The sequence below is a fragment of the Heterocephalus glaber genome, unplaced genomic scaffold (genome assembly GCF_053883595.1).
Source record: "Heterocephalus glaber isolate CG9 unplaced genomic scaffold, H.glaber_assembly_v1.0 deba00001509, whole genome shotgun sequence".
NCBI lineage: Eukaryota > Metazoa > Chordata > Mammalia > Rodentia > Bathyergidae > Heterocephalus > Heterocephalus glaber.
The window spans coordinates 10,178,715-10,203,348 of NW_028258325.1; the positions used below are offsets into that span (position 1 = coordinate 10,178,715).

General features: G+C 41.2%; 1 protein-coding gene across 1 annotated transcript in view; it reads left to right on the forward strand.

Annotated features, from left to right (window-relative positions):
- The first annotated feature begins 1,622 nt into the window (after positions 1-1,622).
- C1qtnf7 (C1q and TNF related 7) overlaps positions 1,623-24,634 on the forward strand; it is a 98,680-nt gene continuing 75,668 nt past the window's right edge. The window contains exon 1 of the mRNA XM_021260265.2: positions 1,623-1,990. Coding sequence (XP_021115924.1) covers positions 1,978-1,990 — 13 coding nt within the window. The 5' untranslated portion in view covers positions 1,623-1,977. The remainder of the gene's footprint in view (positions 1,991-24,634) is intronic.

Below are 24,634 nucleotides of genomic sequence, written 5' to 3' on the forward strand. Positions count from 1 at the left end.
TGGGCCAGTGCTACTGAATCATTTTAGGAGCATCACCACATATAGGTCACCAATTTTGTTATTAGTTAGGAAAAGTCATATTAGCTATTGTGATAAACATTCCCCAATCTCAGTGACTCATAAATAGGTCTTGCTAAGTACCCACTACATTCTGCAGTACCTAACAATATTTGTCAAATATAAGCATTGATATACAGGTAGATAGATGATAGATAGATAGATAGATAGATAGATAGATAGATAGATAGATAGATGCAAATAAGTTGTTTTGAAATAGTTGTACTTAGTTTTTCACCATTAAGGAAATCAAAGTTCAAAGAGATGAAGGACTGTGTCCAAAGTCACACACTGGAACGAGACAGATCCAGGATCTCAGCCCAGCTCTATGATGCCACATGCACTTATGGCTGCAGAATTCCCTTAGTAGAAGTCAGAGCAAGAGTAGACTTCATCTTTTGCTCTGCCTTCACAGCAAAGAAAACCTAAAGCCTGACAACTTCCCTGTGAGTTTATATCCTTTCGCTCTTTCTACTATTTCAATCAGAGATATTATCCTCTAGCCATTGCATCCTAGTCACTTTAGGTGATTCAAAAATCTATAGCTTTTGAAATAATGAGGTTTTTGTCCCAAAACTTGTTTGCATAAACTCTGCAGAGTGACTATACTTAATGGCTTTAGCCTTGTCGATATTTCTATTGCCTACTGAGTGATCCATTTATTTAATTGATGCTTTTTAGTTACTTGGGGGATTTTGTTACATAGCTTGGCAAAGTCATACATTATCCTGTTTACTTTTATACAAGCTTTGGCATATTAACCATTCCTAATGGGAGTATACATGCAAATTTAAATTGTTAAAAACTGTTGATTTGTCTGAAACAAACTGTACACTTCATTCATTCAGTATGTATTAAGTACTTTTGTCTGTCAGGCATTGAGCAAGTCCTATTTTGAGAGAAGCCATAAAATATTTTTTAAATCAACGTTTTCGTCTAACTACACTTTAAGTTGGCTATAACTTGAATTCACAAATTCTCGTGTGTGTCTGTGTGACAGAGAGAGAACAGTAACAATTAGAGAAGGGATGAAAATAGTAAAATTTATGACAGACTTATAGACTAAAATGTCAGAAGATTTATGCTGATTGCAGACTAAAATGTCAGAGGATTTATTCAACTACATAGATAGAACTTGCAAGATAAGTGTCCTTGCTAAAATTTATGATTCACATATGAAATAAAGCTTAAATAAGACCACAGTGCAAATAACATCACTTTAAATATTTCCTCATTTTATAAAAAAATGTACAATTATTTCAAGCTATTGCACTAATAAATGAGGGACAAGTTCCATGCAAATAATTCTGTTTTGCAGAAGCAATTCATAAACACAATTTTACTAATAACCCTGTTCTGTAAGTTGAGGCCTAAACTTTCCTAAGTGCTCTTTTTGCTTCCAGCAAGATGATGCCGTTTAGTCCTTAGGTATCACTTTAAAAGGCAAAAGCAACTCCCAGGAATATGGTGCGACAAGAGTGGACAAAAGAGAGAAAGAGAATTATTTAGATACCTGAGACACTTGCTTTCCTTATGCCTTTGTCTGAGGTTTGCTGAAGGATATTGCCCATTCCTAAGGAGTGTATATATTAAGCTCTTTGAAATGTGAGTATTATGGGAAGGATCACAGTTGCTTTAAATTATAGGAATTGGCAAGTGCCTGGAAGAAGGAGTGGGAGGTTGTTTAAACTGAGAAAGACAGTTTCAAAACTTCGTACAACAGCATGAGCTCCAAGCTTCAAATGCATTCTCGTGCTCAGGCGAGCACTTTATTTTTCATCAAATTGTGTTTTTGCATTGTACTGAAGCAGCTTTGAACAACAATCATATTTCTGCTTTAAATTTTTTAATGGTTTCTACATTCATGGGACAACCAAAGCAAGAAAGTCTCATGTTTTGGAGAAAAGTTTGATACCAGCAATGCCCAGAAAAGGTAAGCTACTATTTTCATTGTAGGTTTTCTCTTTTTCTCTCCTGTTTGAACTTTATCAAAATATTTACTGAAAGAACTTAAGACAGTTACTTGTAAAGAAATGGGGAAACTTGTGGAAAGAATGCCGACAAATGATAAATCAAAGGCTGGAAATCCCCCGCAGCGATGCTTTCTCCTACTTTCTATTCTGCTTGATGCATGAATCTCTGAAACATCTTTGACTATTTGGAAAATGTGGGGATTTTTCTCAGAAAATGCAGGGGGCCTTCAAAATCTCCAATATGATGAACCTAGCTTTCATCAGTTCACTGATGGGCTAATTTATTGCTAAGGTCAGAGTAACTATGTTTTCTTATTTCCTTATATGCAACTCAACTTCCGGAGCTATGATTCTTCTAACTTAAAAAGCTTTCCCATAGATTTTAATAACATTCTGAAACTTCTCTTAATCATGGTCACTATGGTTTACTATACGCTTATTTGTAGAATATGTTTTTTCAAGTTAAATAAATCATTTGACTTTTCCTTGTAATAATGCCGAGACTACACACAGGAAATGTTATACATCCTTAGAGGAAAAAAACGATTAAACTCAATATTCCCTAATTCAAGAAACAATCAGCAGATTGTTATCTCGGGAGAGTGACTTTGTCTTCTCAGCTGAGCCTCTTGCACAGGTAGGGAGCAGAAACTCTAAGATATTTCCTTGTTTTCCTAGGCATTAGTCATATGAGAAGCATCTTACGGTTTGTGGTGGAGAGTGTAAGTGTGTAGTGCGACATTTCTCTTTCCCTGAGAAGCTCTCTGCTATCAATGTTCCCATCTTCCCAAGGCAAAATTCCAGGTGCAAAAAACCAGAGATCCATTGAGATCCGCAAATTCTTCCTGCAGGCTAAGAGTTTTAACAGAGCCCACATTCATTCCCACACGCACACATGTCTACTCTCGGGCAGAGGTTAAATATCGCTGTGGGTTTGATTGAGCTTGAGTGGTTTGGGACATGGAGGTGACCTCAGTCTGCAAAACCTACTGGTAGGGAAACTTTTTGCAACGGAGCCGTTAGGCCTGGGAGGAATGCGAGGCGCTGCCCACGCATGCTGCTCTCAGCCTAAGAAGCCCTCTACCTTTGCACTGTACCAGCTGTTGCTCTGTTTCTGGAATATTTCCTCCTGTCCAATTCTAGTTACGTAAGGTGGCTTGACGTGGCTTCCCCTGTCTTTCGGTCTCAATGTCTGAGGTCCACAGATGGACATTCTTGTAAAGAAAATGAGACAGCAGCTCTGTCAGCTCATTGCAAGACAACTGAGGCACGGCCCTCCTCAGCTGTCTCTCTCCATGTGACTGTTGGTGGGGTAAGTGACAGTGCTAATCTATCGTCCTTCTCCCTGCCGGGTCTCCTCTGTCCCTCTTTTCCCCTCCACTTCTAGCCGCGCCAGCCCACAGAACGTTCTGAGGGGAGCAGAGGGGTGGACAGGCCATTTTTTCGGCCAGTAGAGGAAGCTCCCACCCTATCCGGAGTGGGGTCCGGGGGCCCCACCCATGACTTCATCGCAGGCAGCGGGAGAACTGGGATGGCCAGCAGTTGTGTGGCGCCTGAGGATACCCTGGGGACGGGTGCGGCCTAGGAATGCACAGTGCGACATGACGACATGACGTGGCTTCCCATCTTGAGCTCCCACGGAGGCTGGCAGCATCTCTGAAAGCCAAACTCACCCGCCAGGCCCCACCCTAGAGCCCCAGAAGGCCCCCCCGGAGAAAGACCAAAACAAAAAGGCGGTTTGGGTTGCTAACAAAACCCCAAGCCAGCTGACTCACCAGTCACTGGGGGCTTTGGAATGAAACCAGGACAGCCTCCTGGAAAGGACAGGTCAGGGCTATCTCAAAGGGTGCTGATGAGAGAGGCCCACAGGGACCTGAGCGTGCATCCTGGCCTCGGAGAGACCAAGAGGAGAGTGTTAACTGCTGAGCTCCCGGGGAGTGGTGGCTTCTGGCAGGCTGGCTTTGGGTGCGCACCAGGCTGAGCTGCGGTTGGGCCCCCAAGTCTGTGGACGGTCCCTGACAAGCCAGGCTCAGAGATCCATGCCTGAGGAACTAGGAAAGGGACAAGATCTTAATTCAGTCAGCCTTAGCCAAGGGTCCTTTGGTGCCAGACACTCTAACAAGGCTCTTTGAAAGCCGCCTTGACAAAGAAAAGCCAGACATTAACAGAGGTGCAGAAACCACCACCAAGAAATGCTTTGCCTATCAGCCTGCTGGAATCAAAGGACACTTCCCACTGAGTTGCATTTGAATGAGACCTTGGATGATGAGCCACTTAGTACGGAGAGCCAATAAAGGACAGGGGGATCGAGGCAGAGGCTGGCACTGGAAGGCAGAGGTGCAGGGTCATGGCTCCTCTCATAAACAAGTGGCATTAGGGTGGCAAGGCTCTGTTTGCCAAAGTGAGTTCCCAGGCACCTGAGTTTTGGTGAGTTGTTAATAAGAGAGTAACCCTACATACTTCTTGGTCAAGCAATTTGGGGAATGTGGGAAGCTGGGCACTACAGTGGACCCGAGTCCCATCTCTAAGTTCACAAAGGTGACTTCAAGGGCCAGCTCCACCCTTAACTGCCTCGTAAGCATGGACCCAGTCAAGCGTTCATTGCTCCATCTGTCGGGTGAGGGTAGCAAAGGTGTCCATCGCCCAGGGGCACCCTGAGAACTAAATTAGAATCCATAGAAGGTCTACTATCAAAGTGCCTGGCACCTGGTGTGAGCTTAGTGAATGGCAGCAAACATTAGCCATTCCTTTGCAGCAGAACCTCGTACATATTTAGCTCATCAGCACAGCCTCTGACTCTCCATGAGGAATGATTAGAATCTGACCAGGAAATCAGTTTTCCTCCCAAAGAGTAGCACCCAGATCGTGGGTGCCTCCTGGAGAAGTGAGACTTAGTTGGTCTGTTGAGTTGAAGATGGAAGACCTTATGTCCTTAAAACGTTCAAAGTTTTCCAAGATTTAACTGAAATGTACCAATTTTTATCAAGCGCCTCACAAATTATTTTCCATATTTCTAAGCACCAGAAGCCCAACAATTGGAATTCTCACATCTAAAAAAAAATAAACTTTTTTAAAACTACTTTCAACTTTTAGAAAAAAGAGAAAGTTGACAGCAAAGTAAGTTTTTGGCAGTAATTTTACACTTGAAAAATCAGCCTTTGCCTACAGTTTAGGACCTACTGTTTAGATGAAAATGCAAAAGAGAGACTCCAGAAGAAAACATGAACCTACTTGCAAGGAGTTATCAATTGAATGGGAAAAATAAAACATGCAGTCTAATATCATAAAACGTAAAACCAGGTATTACGTAAGACATAGTGGAAGAGAGTTCAAAGAAAATGAGAATTTAAAGAAAACTAATAACCAGAATAATCAGTCACCTTCTTTGACATCTACAGGGGACGAGGAACTGTGCTGAGCCTTTTACAAGTGGGTTATTAACCCACTTATCCCTTAAACCAGGCACCAGTGTAGGAGCGGATTTCCTCATTTCATAGATGAGAAGACAGAGCCCCAGAGAATGGCAGTGACCTGCCTGGACTCTTTCAGAAGCAGAGTGGTAAAGGAAGGTCTGAAACTTACGTTCACCTGATCCTGTAATCCTCACCAGACTCCTCAAGAGTACAGCTTAAGATGAGGCCTTGGAGATGGATAAGGACTCTCAGGGGGCCTTCCAGGAAAAGACAGGAACATGAGCAAAAGCACAGAAAGCAGAGCAGAGGGTCTGGCCGGGAAGCTGCCCAAGCAGAACACCGCACACACAGAGAGCAGAGAAAGATGACCTAGGTTGGAATCATAGAAAGTCTTGAATGCCAAACCTCAATGTTTGGATTTTTTTTTTCATGGAATAATCATTAAAGCTTGGTACATAAGAAAGTAATGTGGGGAGAATAATGATTTGAGATAATTAATCTGTGCACAGCATGGACAGACAAAACTTCTCATAAGCAAGCTAGGTTTGTCCAGGCCAGAGATAGCAGCAGCTGGGGCCACACGGCAGTTCAGGGGCAGCAGGGCCTCCTAGGAAGACTTGACCTTCACCAAGGGTCCTTTGAAACAACCACCCTGAGGCCTTACTAAATGCAGATTCCATGTGGGCCTCAGTTTCTGCCCTGTCAAATGGCAAAAGGTGGAGAACTGAGAATGCAGGAGGAGTTGGTTGACGTTTGAGAGCTCCCACATTCCATGGAGACAACATTCAGAGTACTTTTATGGGAATTATTAACTATACAGTCCCCCATTCGATTGCTAGGTTCCAGGCTTCTCCTTCATTATCAAGCAGGCATATTTCCAAAACAACTCCAGGGTCTACAAAAGTTTTGTGAATTTACAGCTATCACAATTACATAATAAATAGTGTTGGCATGCAAAGATTGGGGGAGGATGCCTTTTAATATATCCCTAAGGGGGACTGTTTGTCCATCTTCCTGACCATCTGCCTTTTACAAAATTTAACTGTCTATCTCTCGTGACTGAAACTCTTACTGCAGTCTGTGTAGCATCTGACTCTTGTAGTGTTATGAAAGATGGTTATTCACGTAAATGATTTATAACTTCCTGCAGCTCCCAAACAGGTGATAAGCTTTCAGACAGCAAAACTGATTATCTATAGATTCCCAAATGCTTTAAAACTGTAGTGAGTCTGAATCTTAATTTACAAACATAAGTCTGCGAGAAATGTCACATTTTTTAATTTTCTTTAAATCGATTTAAATTTGCTTCTTGAAATCTATGCCAATAGGAACTTTACTTTCAAAAACTATTAGTGCTCCTCCCTCCCCCGTCTGCCACAGCAGGGTCAGGCAAAGCTCCTGTGAGGTCCTCTTTCACATTCTTCAGACCCATTCTTACAAATTGCCTGTCCCTTTGATGACCATGGATTCTGCTTTCAAAGCCCAGGGGCTGGGAACCACTGAAAGGGTGGGGACCAAGTGTATGAGCTGAGCCACACAGTCCTGTCCTCCAAGGTCTGGCTGGCCATGCATACAGGGAAAACAGCTTCTCACCGATGCCCTAACTAGCAGCATTTTCCCAGGTCCACGAAAGTTGCCCATCCGAAGCACCTAGTTTCCTCCCTCCCCGGTGTGTACTTTAGGTCTTGGACTCTAAAAAGAAAGGAAAAAGTGTTGGATTTCTGCTTCCTGTTTTGAAGACCCCTCGAAATGAGGACATGCAAAGAGCCAGGAAAGATTCCCAAAATGCTAAGTCAGAGATGGAGAATGATGCACAAATTCACATTTCAGGAAATGATTCTGTCACACACCTACTAGGTATTCAAACATCATCAAGCAAATTTGTCCTCCACTAAATGATAAAATAACTTCTTCGATGTTATTCAGTGCACAGTTTGGGTGGTATTTATAAATTAAGGATGCTTTATTTATTAAGTGCCTACTATGTGGTAGTGCCACATACATGCTATTTCCATGTCCCTGTTTTTTTCAGTATTAGGGATTGAACCCAGGGTCTTCACACTGAGCCACATGCCTGACCCTTTTTATTTTTCATTTTGAGACAGAGTCTCACTAAACCACTAAGTTGCCCAGGTTGGGTTCAAACTTGTGATCCTCCTGCTTCTGCCTCCCAGAGTGCTGGGAGGGAATACACACATGTGCTGCCATACCTGGCTCATACTTCTATTTTTTATATCAGGAGGATGAGCAGCTAAGCTAAAGGCCTTCAAAATAGTAAGGATGGAGCAGGTATTAAAGTTACGTTGTGCCTGTCTCCAAAACTAATATGTTTTCGACACAGCTACACAGAATTCCAGAAAGGATTCTTAATTTTCTGTTTAGCAATGCTTCTTCCTGATGAATCCTTCAGTAGTCATTTCCAATTCAATTTTCTCTTAAATGGAGGTGTTTTTTTTTACCACAAACATCATGTGATCCTACTTGAAATAATAATGAAGCCTATCTTGTAACACATCTGCAAGGGGGAGGGTGATTGATTCAATCTTGTTTGAGAAAGGACGGCAAACTAAAGCACTTTGCCCAATCCCAAACTCCAGTACCTATTTGTCTTCTGCCTCTATGTCAAGAAAAGAAAGTTCATCCCAACTAATGAAAGGCTATTATAGAACAGCATTAAGTATTTGCAGTTCTGAACCTTCACATGCTGCAATAATATAAAGCCAGAGCTAACGTAGTTCCCTGAGAACTCATCTTAACAGATGACTCTGGCAGTATTCGAGAGCTGTCACTGAAACACAGGTGGCTTTGCTAATAATGGCTAACATCCCCAACAGCTTATTCTCTTAAATTGCTTAGGGATTTTTTTGTCTGTCTCTTTTGCAACATCATTTTCTTTAGAAAAGACATTTATGCCATCATTTTTAACCCATTTCATTCTAAAATCTAATTTGACATCAATGGAATCTTAGTTAAGAGGTTCTTTGAATATATCAGAATCATTGATCTGTTTCATCAGAGGCATGTCTGTCTGCTTCCGGACTCATTAGCGTTTCCTCTTTTCCTTCACAATAAAGATTGTGCTCTTTGGTATACTCTAGGGAAGAGGATGCTATGATTTAAATGTGCCCCGAAAAAGCACATGTTGAACACTTAACACCGAATGCAACACTTTTGAGAAATGGCCATGGGAGGGCGAACCCTCGTGAGTTGATTAATGCCTGTTATCAATGGCCTTCTGGCTACAAGTTCTGTCTCGCCTTTTTGCCTTCTGAAAAAGAGATGCAGAGCACAAAGAGCCCTGCAAGAAGCAGGCCTTTAACCTGAGACTTCCAGCCTCCCGAACTGGAAGAAAGAAGCCTCTGTCCTTTATTAGTTACCCAGCCTCAAGCCTTCTATGACAGCAACACAAAGCAGACGAGACGGGGGCTTTGAAAGTCTATCTCCTGACCCTTCTCTGGCACTCTCACCCCACCTCTGCCTCTGCCCATCCCTATGCACAATGAGCTCCTCACCACTATCTAAGGTAGGTCTAAAGAATCTGAGTTCTTTCCTTTGCCTTCTAGAGATTATGTTAAACCCTATAAAATTGGTGGCCCTAAACCATTTCATTTCCTATGGAAAATGCAACTGTGGGCCAGGGATTTAGCTCAGTGGTTCTGCCACCTGCCTTCCAAGTGCAAGGTCCTGAGTTCAATCCCCAGTACCAAAAAAAAAAAAAAGCAACTTTATATAATTCTAATATAATCTAAAGATGTAAAGAAAAACTCACTTCTTGAAGACAGTTTATATGGCAGCCTTTTACATGTAACAAAAATGTGCTGCTTGCCCAGAGCTCACCCCTGTGTCTGAAATGCAGTGGTATCCAAATATGGGGTCTGATCAAAATATGCACTGAATGTTTAGATTACTAAAAACTATTTATTGCAGTAAAAGACACATTGTCATTAACTCCCCTCAGAATATTCCTCCTCACTTTAAACTCACATATCCCTTCATTTCTTGCTACTGTTTGAAGCACTTCTGGAAGTCTTATTTCATGAGTGTCTTTACAAAATGTGACCAAAATTACAGTGAAAGCTGCTATGGAGTGAGTGCTATCCAGCAGAAAGGCAGGCCCGTAAAAGATGGCATTGTGTCTTCATCCACTTACCAGACCTGGCACCATGTGATTTCTGGCTCTTCCCCAAAGTCAGAATAACTATGAAAGTGAAATGTTCTATATCAATTCAGGACACCCAGGCAGCCATGACAGTGCAACTGAAGACACTCACAAAAGAGGACGCCAGAGCTGCTGCAGAAAGTGGAAGGATGATGGGATAAGTGTGTTCGAAGTGAGGGGGAACATTTTGGGGGGACTAATGGCAATGTGTCTTTTACTGCAAGTAAAGTTTTAAAAAATTTTAAACACTCACCAAATTTAAACATACTTTTCAATCAGACTGTGCACCCATTAGAGTTTATCTTAACTACACATTTAATTTAAACTTTTACTCTTTTTATCTATTACCCCAGTTAGGCATTAGAATTTATTCAAGTTATAGACTGCACCTTCAGCTCCAATGCCAGCAGGAGCAAAACACACTTAATAAGGCTATTCCTTCCATGAAAATACCGCTGGTTCCAGGAAGGTCTTTATTGTGCCAGAATCTGGTCCTTTTTAATATCTTACAGTTGGTATTTGTTCTGATGTAGAAGGGAAAGTCCCCTGGCATTTTAAATACACACAGACTGTCCTCACCTGCCTTCACCACCCTCCTTAGGGAGGACTTTCCCAGACATGCTGTGTCTCATCCAGGAGGTGTGGGCCTATCTTGAAACAGACATGTAAAGCTGTTCACCAAATTCCAGATGCCTTTCACCTCCATGCCAGCTCCATTGCGGTTCCTGAATGGAGATGGACATGGAGAGAGGCAACCTAAACACTATGGAGAAAGGATCTGAGCCCCATCCCGAGTCAGCGAGGAGGAAGCACAGAGATCACTCCATCACATCGAATGGAAAATCAGGTGTTTCCCAAGGCTGTCCTAGCTACAGCTCGATATTGTCTGACAGCCCAGAGTGCAGGAGAAATATTATTCCTTCTGACTTAAATATCCTAGTTCTTAATGCTGAATTTGCATGAGTTTTGCCAGTTAGGCCATCTTATAAAAACATTGACTAAACCATCCAGATTATTTCACGAATTTAGTTACAGCAAAGCTTTCTGCACTGGTGCTATGGTGCTAGTATTCATCTCTGTTAACTGAAAAAATAAAGCATCTGTAATTATTATTTGATTACTGATTTCAGCCCTAACCCTTCCTGGCTATGTGATGATGGTAAATCATTTAAATTCACTGGGCCTCTGTTCATCACTCAAATGAGACTCACTGGAAGCATTAAGTGAGATGCTATGTGAGAAAAATTTGAAGGTCAGAAGATGAAATGCAAATGCTGGTTACTGTTGGGAGCCTAATCCTTTTGGCTGGCTTCCTGTGATCTCTTTGTTATGGAAGATTTCTCCTTGGATAAACTGACACCTAGTTGGGGACCAAAAACAGAAGCGCAATGGGCCAGGGATTTAGCTCAGTGGTTCCAGCGCCTGCCTTGCAAGCTCAAGGTCCTGAGTTTGAGCCCCGGTACCAAAAACAAAAAAGCAAAAGCACAAGCAAAGGGAGTGCAAACACATTAGGGACTCCGTGAATGGACTGGCAAGAAATAGAGCTTCAGCCAAGATCGAAGTATTCCCATGATGCAGTAGAAGCAGTAACCAGCAAGATCCAGACTGGCTCTCTCTGGCTTGCGTTGATTCTGGTGGTGTCCCCCTTGTGCATAGTTCTGCTTTCCACATTTCACTGCAGTGACCACATTCATTGGTCCACTGTGTTCCAAAAATATTAAGTAGGAAATTCTAGAAATAAGAAATTCATCAGGTTTGAATTGTGCACCATCCTGAGTAGCATGATGAAATCCTACACTGCCCTGCTCTGACCTGGGCTGTGAATCCTTCCTTTGACAACCCCTGCCCTCTTCCGTATGTGCTGCCTGCCTGTTAGTCTCTCTATGGTCCTTTTAGTTATCAGACCAATGCAGTCTCAGTACATGTGTTGGAATAACTTTGAGTTTACTTAGCAGTGACCCCAAAGTGCAAACTTTTATACAATATACTGTTACAATTGTCCCATTTAATTATTACTGTTTTGTTTTGTTTTTTATGACTTTTTTTATTTGATAATTTGAATTTCTGTTTTTCCGTCCATTAAGTTCATTGGCCCATTTTAGGTATACAAGATGTTGACATTCATCATTGGGATCTTGTACCTTTACATAATGCATCTTGGTTCTTATTTTTCCCCCATTCCCCTGCCCTCCCTTCACCCCCTCCACCCTTCCCTATTTACAAAGACTTTGTTTCCATTCTTTCTTTTTCTCATATTTTTTCCTTTCCCTTCTTTCCTTTCCCCTACCCCTCCCAATTCCTCTACCCATTTAGACCTTTTCTTTAGTGTTTTTAATCTCTTACTGTATTTAATTTGAAAATTAAACTTTATCATAGGTGTGTATGTATAGGCAAAGCATTATATATGCGCGTGTGCCTGTGTGTGTGTATGTGTGTGTGTGAAGGTCAAAACTGCTGAGGTTTCAAGCATCCACAGGAGATCTTGGACTGTATCCCCCATAAATAAGGGGGATTTCTGTATCTAAGGCTCTCCATGTTTGGGGTGGTTCACGCCTGCTGTTGGCTCACATAACTTAGCATTGCTGCCCTAATGCTTTTGTCCATAAACCAAAATACACCCGTTTTTCAGGATGCATTATTAGTAAGATATTAGCAAGACTCTGGGCAACACACTAAGGGCCACAATTCTAAATCTGTAGGACCAAGAAGAAAACGGAAGGGACTGAATTAACAAGGAGATCCCAGAGGGTTAGGGTTGAAGTGTGCTAGTGACTGCCCTAGTGGAGGGTATCCACAGAAAAGGTAGCCAGACAGTGTCAGATCTCCAGATTTTTCAACAAAACCTGTATATATGGATGTTTTCATGTGAAATCCACCCATTTCAAAACACTTGCTGTTTTCAAAACACTTGCTACAAAAATGGCACTCTCATAAATTTTGACTATAATCTAGGTATATAGAGTTCCTGTCTTCTTACTTTTGAAGAAATTTCAAGAAACTCTGCTCGTAAACATGACCTGACCAGCCACACACAGGCATGCAAATTACCTTACCAGGCGCCAAAGAGCTCACTCTGCAGGAGCTGCAGCTGTAGATCAGGCCTCCTCTGGTCCTCCCAGCACGCTTTTACAGGTGATGCTCTGTCCATCCCTGTTTTACAGCCTCACCATCTATTGGAAGGAACGCATGCATGAATGAATATGTAAGCTGCCAGCCAACAGAGCTGACAACATTAATCTCCATAGGCTTCTCCTCCTCCTATAGAGCACTGGCCTGCCCTGCAATTTCCTCTTTTCCTACCTTAACTGGGTCTTCTTCTCACCCAGCCCACTTCAAACAGCCAACACTCTCTTTCCATCTGTCTCTTTTGCCCTCAGTGTCATTCTCCATCACCTCCATTCTCATTTCCTCTTCACATGTCCTTCTCTGAATTCTCTCCTCCTATTTTTTCTACTCTTCTCTCTCCTTCCAATTTTCATTTTCTTCAAAAATCCTTTCCTCTCTCTTCATGTTTTTCATACTCTCTTCTCCACACCTCCCTCTCAAGTCTAAATTCTTTTCCTTGGTTGGTATTTCTGCTTCATTTCCTGCAGCTTATAGCCCTTAGGAAACACAAGTGTCTAGTGAGTAGTAGAAAATCCATAAATATCAGGTGGTCCTGTCTACACTTGATTTGAGGGGAATGGAATGAAAATTGCAAAGTAAAGCAGTTTGACTGGAAACAAAAATTCCAAGCCATGAAGAGGAGAAAGAAGAAAATATGTGAACCACAAGGACCAATCTGGTTACTGTGATTGAGCGTGAAATTTCACTTCCTGGCAGCCAAACCCAAGCCCTCTCAGGAGTGCAGTGACCCATGTGTCCTCTGGTGTGCTCCAGGTGGAGGCCAAGGAAGGGGAAATGGGTTCCTTTTATTTTTCCCTGACCTAGGTTCTGCCTAGGAACAGGTGTTTTCCCCCACATCTCAGCTTTATTATCAGCAATCCATCAATATTCAGTGCTGAACATCCAGTGCTGTACTGTTTTAAAACCTCACTCAAATCCTATTTAGAACATTGTTTTGTGTAGCAAAGAACACAAGTCATATAATAAAAGCAATTTATAGTTGAAGCTGTTGCTATGATATTGCTAAAGAAAATCTATAATTCTTGGTTAATCAGAAATCTTTCTGAATATAGGTTTGAACCGCAGCTGGGTGGTTTATGGAAGCAAGTTAACAGATAAAGGAAGGGATTAAAAGTTATTCTGAATTCCTTTCCATTCCCCCCTAAAGATTCTCATTTTCTTCCATGGCTTTCCCTCTAAAACTGATTTCAGGCTTTGAATATTTCCCTCCAGTAGGACTTGGGAAGTGATTTTTGAAGATTTAGTGTTCAGTACTTAGTATTTTAATCGCTAACAGCAGCAAAGTATAGGCTAGTTATAAAGCTAGACTAGACCTAGGGGGAAGCCCCAGCTCTGTCATTTCCTAGTCAATTAACTCTTTGCCTCTATCTCCTTGTGAAAAATGAGGATGATAGTATTCATTTCATTAGAGTTATGGTGAAGATTAAATGAAATAATATGCTATTTAACACATCACAGCTAATATTAAAACTCCTGTTTCTTCTATGGGAATGGAGTAGGAGAAAAGCCATTAGATATGCAGAGTATTAAATCAGTAATACATGATATGGGTTTTCTTTTCTCTCTTCCTCCCTTCTTTCCTCCTTTCCTTTTTTGTCATCCCTTCTTCTTCCCCTCTTTCCTTCCTCTTTTCCCTCCCACATAAGCCATCCAATGTGAGAATGTATTCAATACATTACCTAACTTAACAAAAATTGCGGATTTATTTTAACCACACCATAGTAACAACTCTGGCAATGAATTGCCTCAATTGTAAAATTTTCATCCTTTACTGCACAAAACAACAATGCAAACAGGAATTGAGTGAGATCCTGGGAGAGATTCAGAAGTGCTGAGCAAGTGAGAGAGACAGAGCATGACAACAAATAAATAAAGGAAGGCAGCAGTTGCAGCTCTAATTCTAAACCTTGGTACATTCTAATAAAGAACAAGGAAGTTTGGAAAAGTCCCAAAGCCCAGGTTGCACCCAAAATCATTACATCAGACTCTCCAGGGTGGGACTCAGGCATCTGTAATTTTTCAAAGCTCTCTGGGTGATTCTAATGTGCAGGCAAAGCTGAGAACCATTGTTTCAGTGGAAGTGATGGAAAATGATGTGAACTCTGCAGAGTTTCCAAGGCTGCACACATGGTGTGAAGACACTGATAGCTTTCTAGAATCTACAGAGGCTTTGCAGATTTGAAGAAATAGAAGTCAGACCATGAAAGAAAGGACAGAGTAGCTAGGAAGATAGACAGCAAGTGGCTTAATCCTTCAACAAACATGCTGGCTTCCAGAAGGAAGGAGAGGGGAAGACAGCTTGAGGAGTTAGCAAAAGCAACCTAACTTGCTGTTAGAATATAATTTATTTTTAGAATATGGGAGACTGAAACATTTTTGAGCCAATATGCTAGTATATTTGTGATTTAAGTTTTGGAAAATGGTGAAAAAAGTCTTTGCCTCCATCCAGTAGATTCACCAGAGGATCTTGACCAAATTTCTCCCATGCTTTACAACTTACCGTGTATTTCATTTTAATTGTCATTTTTCAAATCTCCTGTTATGTCAAACGTGTTACATGATCACCTCTCCTCATCCATACAAAAATCCTGCAAAATGGCTGCCTCCTATTTTACAAACAAGGAAATTTGTTTGCAAAGGGCCAATGAGATTCAGAGAGGGTCAGTAGTTTGCCTAAAGTCAACAAGCGGCATAACTAGGACTTAAAGCTGGGCCCATATAAACCGACCCCATCATCCACAGTCTTTTTACTCTGCCACTCTGGGTGTAAAGCACAAAGGCATTCCTTGGAGAGCTGCAAGTTTCCTTACCCTTCAAAAACTGCAAACTGACAAAAATCTATGCCTTGAAAGATATGCCCAACACCGTGGCCTGTGCACAAATTAATGAAAAAATGAATGAAAGTGGAAATGTGTCCCAGATTGCAGCTACAGCTTTGGGTTGCAGATGGCTTAGCAAGGCACAAATCATTCCAAACAGAGGTGGGTGAGCATCAGATCTTTGCCCTCATTAATACAGATACCCAGGAAGGTAGCAAGGGACCAGCCAGGATTGGGATTGCCCTTAACTGACTCTAATCGGGGCTGCAAGCATCTTGAGCTAAGGGCAGTTGGGGTTTGGATCAGCGTGGCCAATCTCAGTGCCACTGGGCTCCACCATCTGCCCACTCCTTCCTCCTTCTGTGGACATGTGGTCCTTGCTCACTTCTGCCTACCAAATCATCCTACAATTGCCAGCCCATTTGGCCATCTTCTCTTGCACAAATTCAATCATCACATCCCTTGATTACCCTGAAAACAGATTACTGTCCATTTGCATGCAATATTTTCCTCCTAACATATCCAGGTGTCCATGATCCAGAGGGCTGCTTTGATTTCTGGTATATTCACTTAGAAGAGAATGAAATCTAATTTTTAAAATAATATTAGCCATACATAGCTTCATAATTTGTGTCAATGAGATGATTTCCATTTGGTCTGCAGACTGTAGATTTTAAGGTTACTTATCCTCTGCAATGAGATGGGGGAATGAGCAAAATATCATTTCCTTTTCAGTAAAAAAAAAAAAAAAAAAAAAAAAGCCTCAAATCCTGGAAATTGCTGATGTACTGCCCATTTGGAAGAGCCAGAGTCATTTCATGTTGTATTTTTTAAAAATAATTTAGTATATTTTATTTTAAAAGAAATTGGCTTACAAGTTCATTCCAGGACAAATTTAGATTCTTTGAGAATGAAGTTAGGTAACACCATAAGAAAGACTGTTTAGTTTGGACAGAAAAGTTGCCCAAATGCCATAAAAGGGAGAATTGGCTAAACATTTCTTTTTCAGATCATATTTTCAGATTTTCTTTAAAAGTTATCTAACAAAAATTTGAGAAAACCATGTGATACTCCAGCCTCAAATAGAGTTTGTATCTCAAACTAAATAGGCCAAAGGAGTTTGTGGTGATTTGGCCAAGATTGTTATCCATATTATCCTTAGTGATTACAAAAGTCACAGAAGAAAGGAAAAGTATGCATTTGCTGAAGGCCTGTTGTGTGTCTCAAACCTAACTAGGTGCTGAGCAAACATGATCTCATGTGGCACCCTTCAACCATTGGCATATTCCCTTTACACCAAAAAATAAAAAGAAGCTGAGGAAAACGAAAGAAATAACTAGACTCCCTGGCCAGTGTACAGGGTGGGATTGCAGTTGGAGAATGAGGAAAAATTATTTGTCCCAAATCTGTTTGAGTCAGTGAATGAAAGAATCTTAGGAAGTAACAAAAAAGAATAATATGGCACAATGAATCAATAGATCCTGGTCCATTCTAACCCTTGGCAATTACCATGATGAATCAATAGATCTGGATCCTTCCTATTGCTTGGCAATTTAAGTGAATGTTTTATGTGAATCTAAAGCTGCAGACAGGGCACTCCACAGTACCCACAGATCCAATAAGTGGCACTATGCTCTCCTCCTCAGCTGATTATGAAAGGAGGTTTTGTGGAAAGCTGTTGTGTACACTTAATCCTCATCAAAACCCACTTACCAACTAGGCCAGTGAGGCTCAGAGATCTCAGACCGCACCAGAGAGAAGGGTGGACAGGGTCCTGAAGGAATGAGTGGTCCCACATAGTCAGAGACAGGGAAGGAAGGACTTGTACATGGAGTTCTTCGTAGCCCTGTCTGGTCAGAGAAGAATGTTCTTGAAGGAAAGCAGTAAGATAAAAATAAGGTAAGGGAACAAACTGTGAGGTGTTGCAAATAGAGGAGAGATAATTCTGATCTGATCAGCAGGAACAGGAAGGCACCAAAGGCTTCAGAGGGAGGGGGAGACGTGCAGGGAACAAAATTTAGGAAAATTAAACTGTTAGGGTTGGGGAAGAAGGACCAGAAATGGAAAGTCGGGGGGGGGGGTCGTCTCAGAATTTCAAGGCGCTCTGAAGGCCAAGGCTGGAGTGAGTCTCTGTATGTCACTGAGCTGTGCTATGCTCTGTCCTAGGTGCAGGAAAGCCATGCAGGTGAAGCAACATCTTAGGCTGTCTGTGCTCTCTGCCCGATGCAATTCATGCTCCAGAGTCTGAGTCCCCATGGTCTTTGATTTAGAAATGTCTTCGGGACACTGAGTGGATTCCAGGAAATCTTCCAGGGAAGAATATGAGATAAAATATTCCTCACACTACATACATGCTGACCTGAGGAAGCAAAGAGGCAGTGAGGAGAGGAAAAACAGGGAGAAGGATGATATTTTTTCCCATTGTAGGACATAAATTTAAATTATGAGTTCCCAAGCAGAAAGAACAGTATGAGGAGTGCGTTTTTGAATGTTGGTAATAATTAAAGAATGATTTTTTGGAGACATGCTGCCTTACCCTATCCCTCCTCAAATGTGCACATGAGGCACCACCGGATTCTAATTGTTATCAAAACAATCTGTAGAGATCAATGCATTGGGACTATCTTAGCCAGGACTTGTTAGAAGAAATGAGTTTGTGCGGCTCACGGGTTGTAAAACTTCAATAAGAATGTGTTGGGGAGATTGAATTGAACCTTAGTTCACTTCCCAGCCATGTGACCTTAGACAAGTTTACTCATCTTCAGAAAAGCAATAAAAATGTAATGGTCAGCCAGGGATGTAGCTCAGTGGTTCTGGCGCCTGCTGCATAAGCGCAAGGACCCGAGTTCAATGCCCGGTACCAAAACGTAATGGTCAGATGGAATAGTGCACATGACAGCATCTTCCTCAAAGCAAGAAGTAGACACCATGGTGAGCAAGCTCATAAATCAATGACAACAGAGACAGGCGATGGATGCAAATGATTCCAGTGGGTTAGGTGAAGACCTGAGAAACCAGAGCTCAGGTGGTCCAAACAAATATGGCACCAACTCCTCAGCCCCACCCAGAATCCCCAGACCAGAGGAAGATGTGTGAAAGAGCAATTAGAAAACACTAGGACAATTTGAGAGAGTCAGACCAGAGAAGAAAAGGGTTTTCTCCAGCTTTTCAAACAAGGGGTTCCAAATTTTCATTTTGTATTGGTTCCATACAATGTAATGGTGGCCCTAAAAAAAGACTGGAGGTGGGAAGCATCTCTGAGAAACTGAAAGGTAGAGACGGATGAAAGTTGATACAACTACCAACAGTTGGGGTGACACAATTCTACCATATGCAGAACTGTAAGGTATTGTAGAACACTTGGCATCCCAGGCCTCTCCTTCCCAACTAAAGTTGCCAATCCCAAATACCTCCAAGAGGATGTGATACCACATCTGCAAACTTGCACTAAACCTACTGAGGGGGAAAACACCAACGTGGTCTAAGGAAATGTTAGTGCGCTATTCAGCTTTCCCATTGCTGAGAAACAATACCCAAGATCCAAAACCTAAGAGTGAAGGTTTAACTGGATTATGGTTTAAGAGGATTCAGTTCATGGTTGGCTCCAAGGCAAGAACACCATGGTGGAAGAGCATGACCAAGCAAAGCTGTTTATTTCATTGTGACCAGTAAGCAGAGGCGGGGAACAGTTCCAGGGTGGAGGGGCCAAGGGACCAGATACAGTACCCCAACATTTTTCTATCCCCTTCTCCCCCCTTCCCTTCTGAGCCTCTGGTAACTACTACTATTCTATACTTCTATGAGATCAGTATTTGTAAATCTCTACACATGAGTGAGAACATCCAGTGTTTGTCTTTCCATTTCTGGCTTATTTCATTAATTTCCTCCAGACTGACCCATGGAACTCTGACTTTCTGGAACTTCTACAAATTGATTTGAGTTCTGTCCTTGGGAACTACACAGAACATGGTCACCCCTGTCAACAGAACAGTCTTTCAAGTATTTGAAGACACTGCCAGTTTCCTCTTCCAAGATACCAAGTTCTCACTTTTGACATCTCACCCATTAACTGTTTCTCATAATGTCCCTAATTTTAATCACTTTCTTAGGAAATGATCTAATCTGCGAGAAATTAACTGCCACCTTTTGCTTAGGATCTAGAATAAAATAACTAGCCCCACACACTGCTGGTCAGACAGCTGATATATATACATAATTTTTCTGGGAAATAATTTGGCAATCAATATAAAACTGTTTACAATAATCATCTCTTTCCATGTCTTAAAATTTATCCCAAGGGAAAAAATCGTGGATATGTGCTAAAACACAGTTATAATGATATTCATGACAGGGATATTGTATGCTAAAATGTGGAAACAATTTAAACACAAAAAAAGTAGAATACCACTAAAGAAACTATTCATACAGTCACATTCATACAGTCACTAAATACTGTGTAGCCATTAAAAATGGCAATGTAAGGAAATCAAGACTGACTTACATAGGTAATCTTTTAGTGATAGTAGACAGGAGTATAAGAGATTAGTACCACTTGATTATATTTTTATTAAAATATTCATCTATGACATATAGAGAAAATCATTTCCCAGATGCTAACAGTAGCTATCTAACAGTTGATTCCATTTAAAGTATTTCTCCTCTTTATCTCTTGTTTTCTACAATAGGCTACTCCATTTATAGTAAGGAAATGCAATTCTGTTTAGCCTTATAACAGACTGAAATTGAAACAACTTTTTGTTAGTTCCCTGTTGTTTTCAAGAATAGAAGCTGAATACCCTGGCTTAGGACATAAGACTTTTCTTGATCATACTTCTTGGATTTCTTTTCCTTGATTTTCACAAGCACATGTTTATGTCAGTCACAAGGAACCCCTAAATTCCCCAAATTTGTGCTATTGTTTTCCACTTGACACCATCTGCTTTCTCTAGGTTAAGACCCTGGCTGATGGAGATTGCCCAAAGTTACATGACTAGTAAAACGGCAAAACCAGGCTGAGGCTGTCTGTCTCTGAAGTCCTTGCCACCTCCCCAGGATCAGAATGAAATGCTAGGAATGTCAAGATGATACTTTTTTAAATATCTTTGTGCCATAATCTCAGTTAGGCACATTAATTGCATATGCCCTTTATAAGACAACCTGAAATGAGTTCCCTTCCATTGCCATGTATACTAAGGGTCAAAATGATGTCAAGTATGTGTTTTTCCCCTTGGAGAAGAGAGACCCAGACTACTCAGAGCAATATTTTGACCAGACATTAAAGCCCGGTTTGCAAACATATTCCTGTGTACTCAGATTTTTGTGAATGTGGTCTACTCTGATTTCTTTGCCTCTTTTATATAGGAATTTAATATTGAATTTCAAAACCCAAATGGTATAAATAAATTCCAGATGTCCTCCCAAATCCCTTTTAGTTTAACATTTGACTAAGAGGAGACATTGTCGTATATAATGTCTATGGTCACATTTAGGTAAGGCTGAAAGGATCTTCAGCAGCTCGCCAGCCTTTACCCAAGAAAATAACACCTCTTGGGTTTCTTAGGAAGCGGAGTTCCCAAGATTCACAACCGAGCTGTTGGGCAAATGCTCGGATTTGTTCCTCCCAGAAAGGATTTGCTCCTCCCGGAAAAGGTGATGGGATCATGGTCGAGCGCAGGGCCCAGAAACCAGGCTTTCTGGGTCTCAGTCCAACTGGATAGCTTTGGGGAGGTCACTTAGCCTTTCTATTCCTCAGTTTTTTTCTCTGTGAAATAGGATTAAGCATGGTACCTACATTTCATAGGGTTGTCATGGAGATCAATGAGTTAATAATTTAAAGTGTTTCTCACGGTGCCGTCTGCATAGCAAAATATCTGCGCTCATTACCTAAGCAGTTGGTGGCACAGGAAGTCCTCTGTGGGTGGGAAAGTTCCTTTCCTTCTTTCCCTCTGGTTAAACAGACTTCAGTCTCCTCAACCTTTGAGTATGAAGGGCCTTCTCCTTTTGTGAAGGAGTAACCAGCTAATTTCAGACCACAGACCCCTTCCTAAGCCTGGCCCCCACCCTGACTTCCCCAGCCTGAGTCATCTTTCCTCGTCATTGTGCCTGAGCCATGCCATCCCACCAACTCTGCAGACAGTGTAACTCCAATGACAACCTGGATGTCCTGTCCTTAGAGAACACCTGGACATGCCTACATGTCTCCAATTAGTTAAGGAAGATCAAATCTGTAAAATGCCAGAATGCTCATAATAGTGATCAAAAAAAGATAGCTTTTTCCTCTTTTTACCTTCATGTTCCCATTAATGATGGGCATTTATGTTTGCAAAAAAAAACTATAACCATGAAAGAGCTTCATTACTAACCTTCAACAGAGCATTTACATCCCACATATCCTTCAGCATGTCAGTTTCACACCTCTAGATCATGCCTCGAACCAGATGGCAACCAGACAAGCTTGGTGCCAGTTCATACATGGCATATCTCTTCACTTCTCAATAGAAACAAAAGATTGTGTCATATTTTATTGTTTACAGAGCACTTTCACACATGTCACTTCACTTGGTCTTTCCACCAGCTCTGTAAGCAGGTATTATTATTATTACTATTACCATAACCATCATTATTATCAACAGCCTTTTGCATTGTGGAAAGCCAATATCTAGAAAGATGAAAAAACTTGCCTCAAACCACTTAGTTGGTAAGTGGTTCAGTGCAAAATTTTTTTTAACATTCCTCACTTTAATTGTTGTTGGCACATGTTTTCAGTGTATAACAATTACATTCATCATGGGGAGTTGGTACGTGTACCTAGCTTGTCTTTTTTTTTTTTTTAACTTCCCTCTCCCCTCCCGGCTCAGTACAAATTTGAACCTGAATTCTTTGCCTTGGAATTTTGCATTATTTTTCTACTAAACTTCACTGCTAAAGTTACAAGATTAAAAAATGTAAACACGCTCTTCCTTTGGATGCTCTTTATTTTGAGCTTTGATTTTTGTTTTGTCTCATGTTGCCACGGTTGGCAACCTCACAATTAGCAGTCTGTCAGTCAGGTGGAGCTATTTCCGTAAGCTACGATTAAGTACTGGATGGTTGGTTTGAAAAAAAAGATTCGTTGGCATTTTATTGGAGCAGAATTTTGTTATACTGTAGCCAAATGATGCCTCATCTAAAAAGAAAAATGAACGATTCCAAAAAAGTTGCTCAAGAAGAAGCCAAACTTTGGAAACAATGAAATACTATACACAAATCTGAAAGTATTTCATAATGAGTCTAGGATGGAAATCCAAAGGAAATCTGTGTCAGTTCAACCTCAAGCAACAGAAACCAACTTCAGCAGTCTGCCCAAATAGGATCTTGTTTTCCTTACCTAAAAAGAAATGTTTGGAGATAATGCACTCAGAGGTCAGTGCAATGGTTTTGACTTAGTTTGAGTATTGTAACAAGGTACCATCGCCTAGGTGACTTACACATTTATTTTTCAGTTTGGGCAACTGGGATGTCTGAGATCTAGGCACCATCAGAGCTCGTGTCTGCCGATGCCAACTTACTTGCAGATGGCCACCTCTGGCATTATCCTTACATGGCAGAGGGAGATCACCTCTCTCATGTCTCTTCTTATAAGGGCACTAATTCCATCCATGAGGGCTCTCCTCCCATGGCCTAATTACCTCCCCCAAATACCCACTTCTAATTACTATCATATTGCAGATGAGGATCCCAACATAGGGACTTGGGGGAGGCAGAACAAAAACACTCAGTCCGTAGCAGCTTCACACTCTCAGCAAAGCCTGGTTCCTTCTACTTTTCTGCTTCTCCATCTGGGCATGCAGCTCTCTCTGTCACAACCAGAAGACATTTATTCTACCTCAGTGTCACGAGTGTATTCCGGGTCAATGGCACAACTACAAAGAACAAAATATGAGCAGGTCACACCAACTGAGTCTTTCTTCTTTTCCAGCAACTTCTTCTGTCAATTTCTTCTCACTTACCATTTTCCTGACCTAGTGAATCAAATGGCTTTTGCTGGCCATAAGGAGTCTGCAAGGTGTGTATTTATCTGGTCACATTACTTCCCAAACAAACAAGTTCTCTGTTACTAAGAAAGAATGGGGAAAGGACATCAAGCAGCAACTAAGAGAATCTACCATGAAAACATATTGACTGAATGATGTATTAGACACAAGCTAAAACAACACTAAGAAATAAATGATACTGTATTTGCATTAGACATTTAAAAAGTGATAGCACTATCTTAGATATTTGCTATGTGGATTTTTCTCATAAGAAAAGCCTGGCACAGAGTAGACATGAGAAAATGGCTTCAAAAATTTCCCTTTCTTTCTCCTTCCTCAAGTGAAATTAGAGACCAAAACTGATTTCCACTTGCAATGTTTTCATATCTCCATTATCTAACTGACCTTGCTGTGATTCCATATGGCTTCTGTTCTAGCTGGTATTATCCAGTCCTCCAACCCCTCACTTATGAGCGCGTGTTAGATCTTACCCGCTTCCCACATTCTGTCTTTTTGGTTGACTCTCTGGGACTGTCATGATATTGTATTCACTTTTAATGCTGTCAGCTAAGATATAGTCTTTGGTTTAGAGGTTGATTAGTCTCCTCATTGTAGGAGCTTAATGATATCTGTTGAATCAGTGAATCTCAGCTTCATCATTTACCAGCTGTGCAACCTTGGGCACGTTGCATATATTCAATGAGTGAAAAAAAAGCAAATAAATGTTGGCTGCTATGAGCTGCTGAAATTTCAGAGTTGGTTAGTATGCTGCAACATTATAGCCCCGATGGCTGATGACAAGAGCCTGCCGTCATGTAGATAGGGAAGGAAATTCATGAACAGAGACATACAGTAAATTGTGCCAAAGGCATTTACTATAAAGTATTATCCATACTGGAACAAGACACATTGTTCCTCTAGCATTAGTTAAAATACACCAACAAACCTGAATTGTAATAACCTCACATATTATAAAAGCACTAAAGAAATAAGCAACCCATAAATGTTCGAGAATCATATTCTGAGGTTTTTATAGCATCTATAGAACACCACCATGGAAAAGAAATATTTCTTG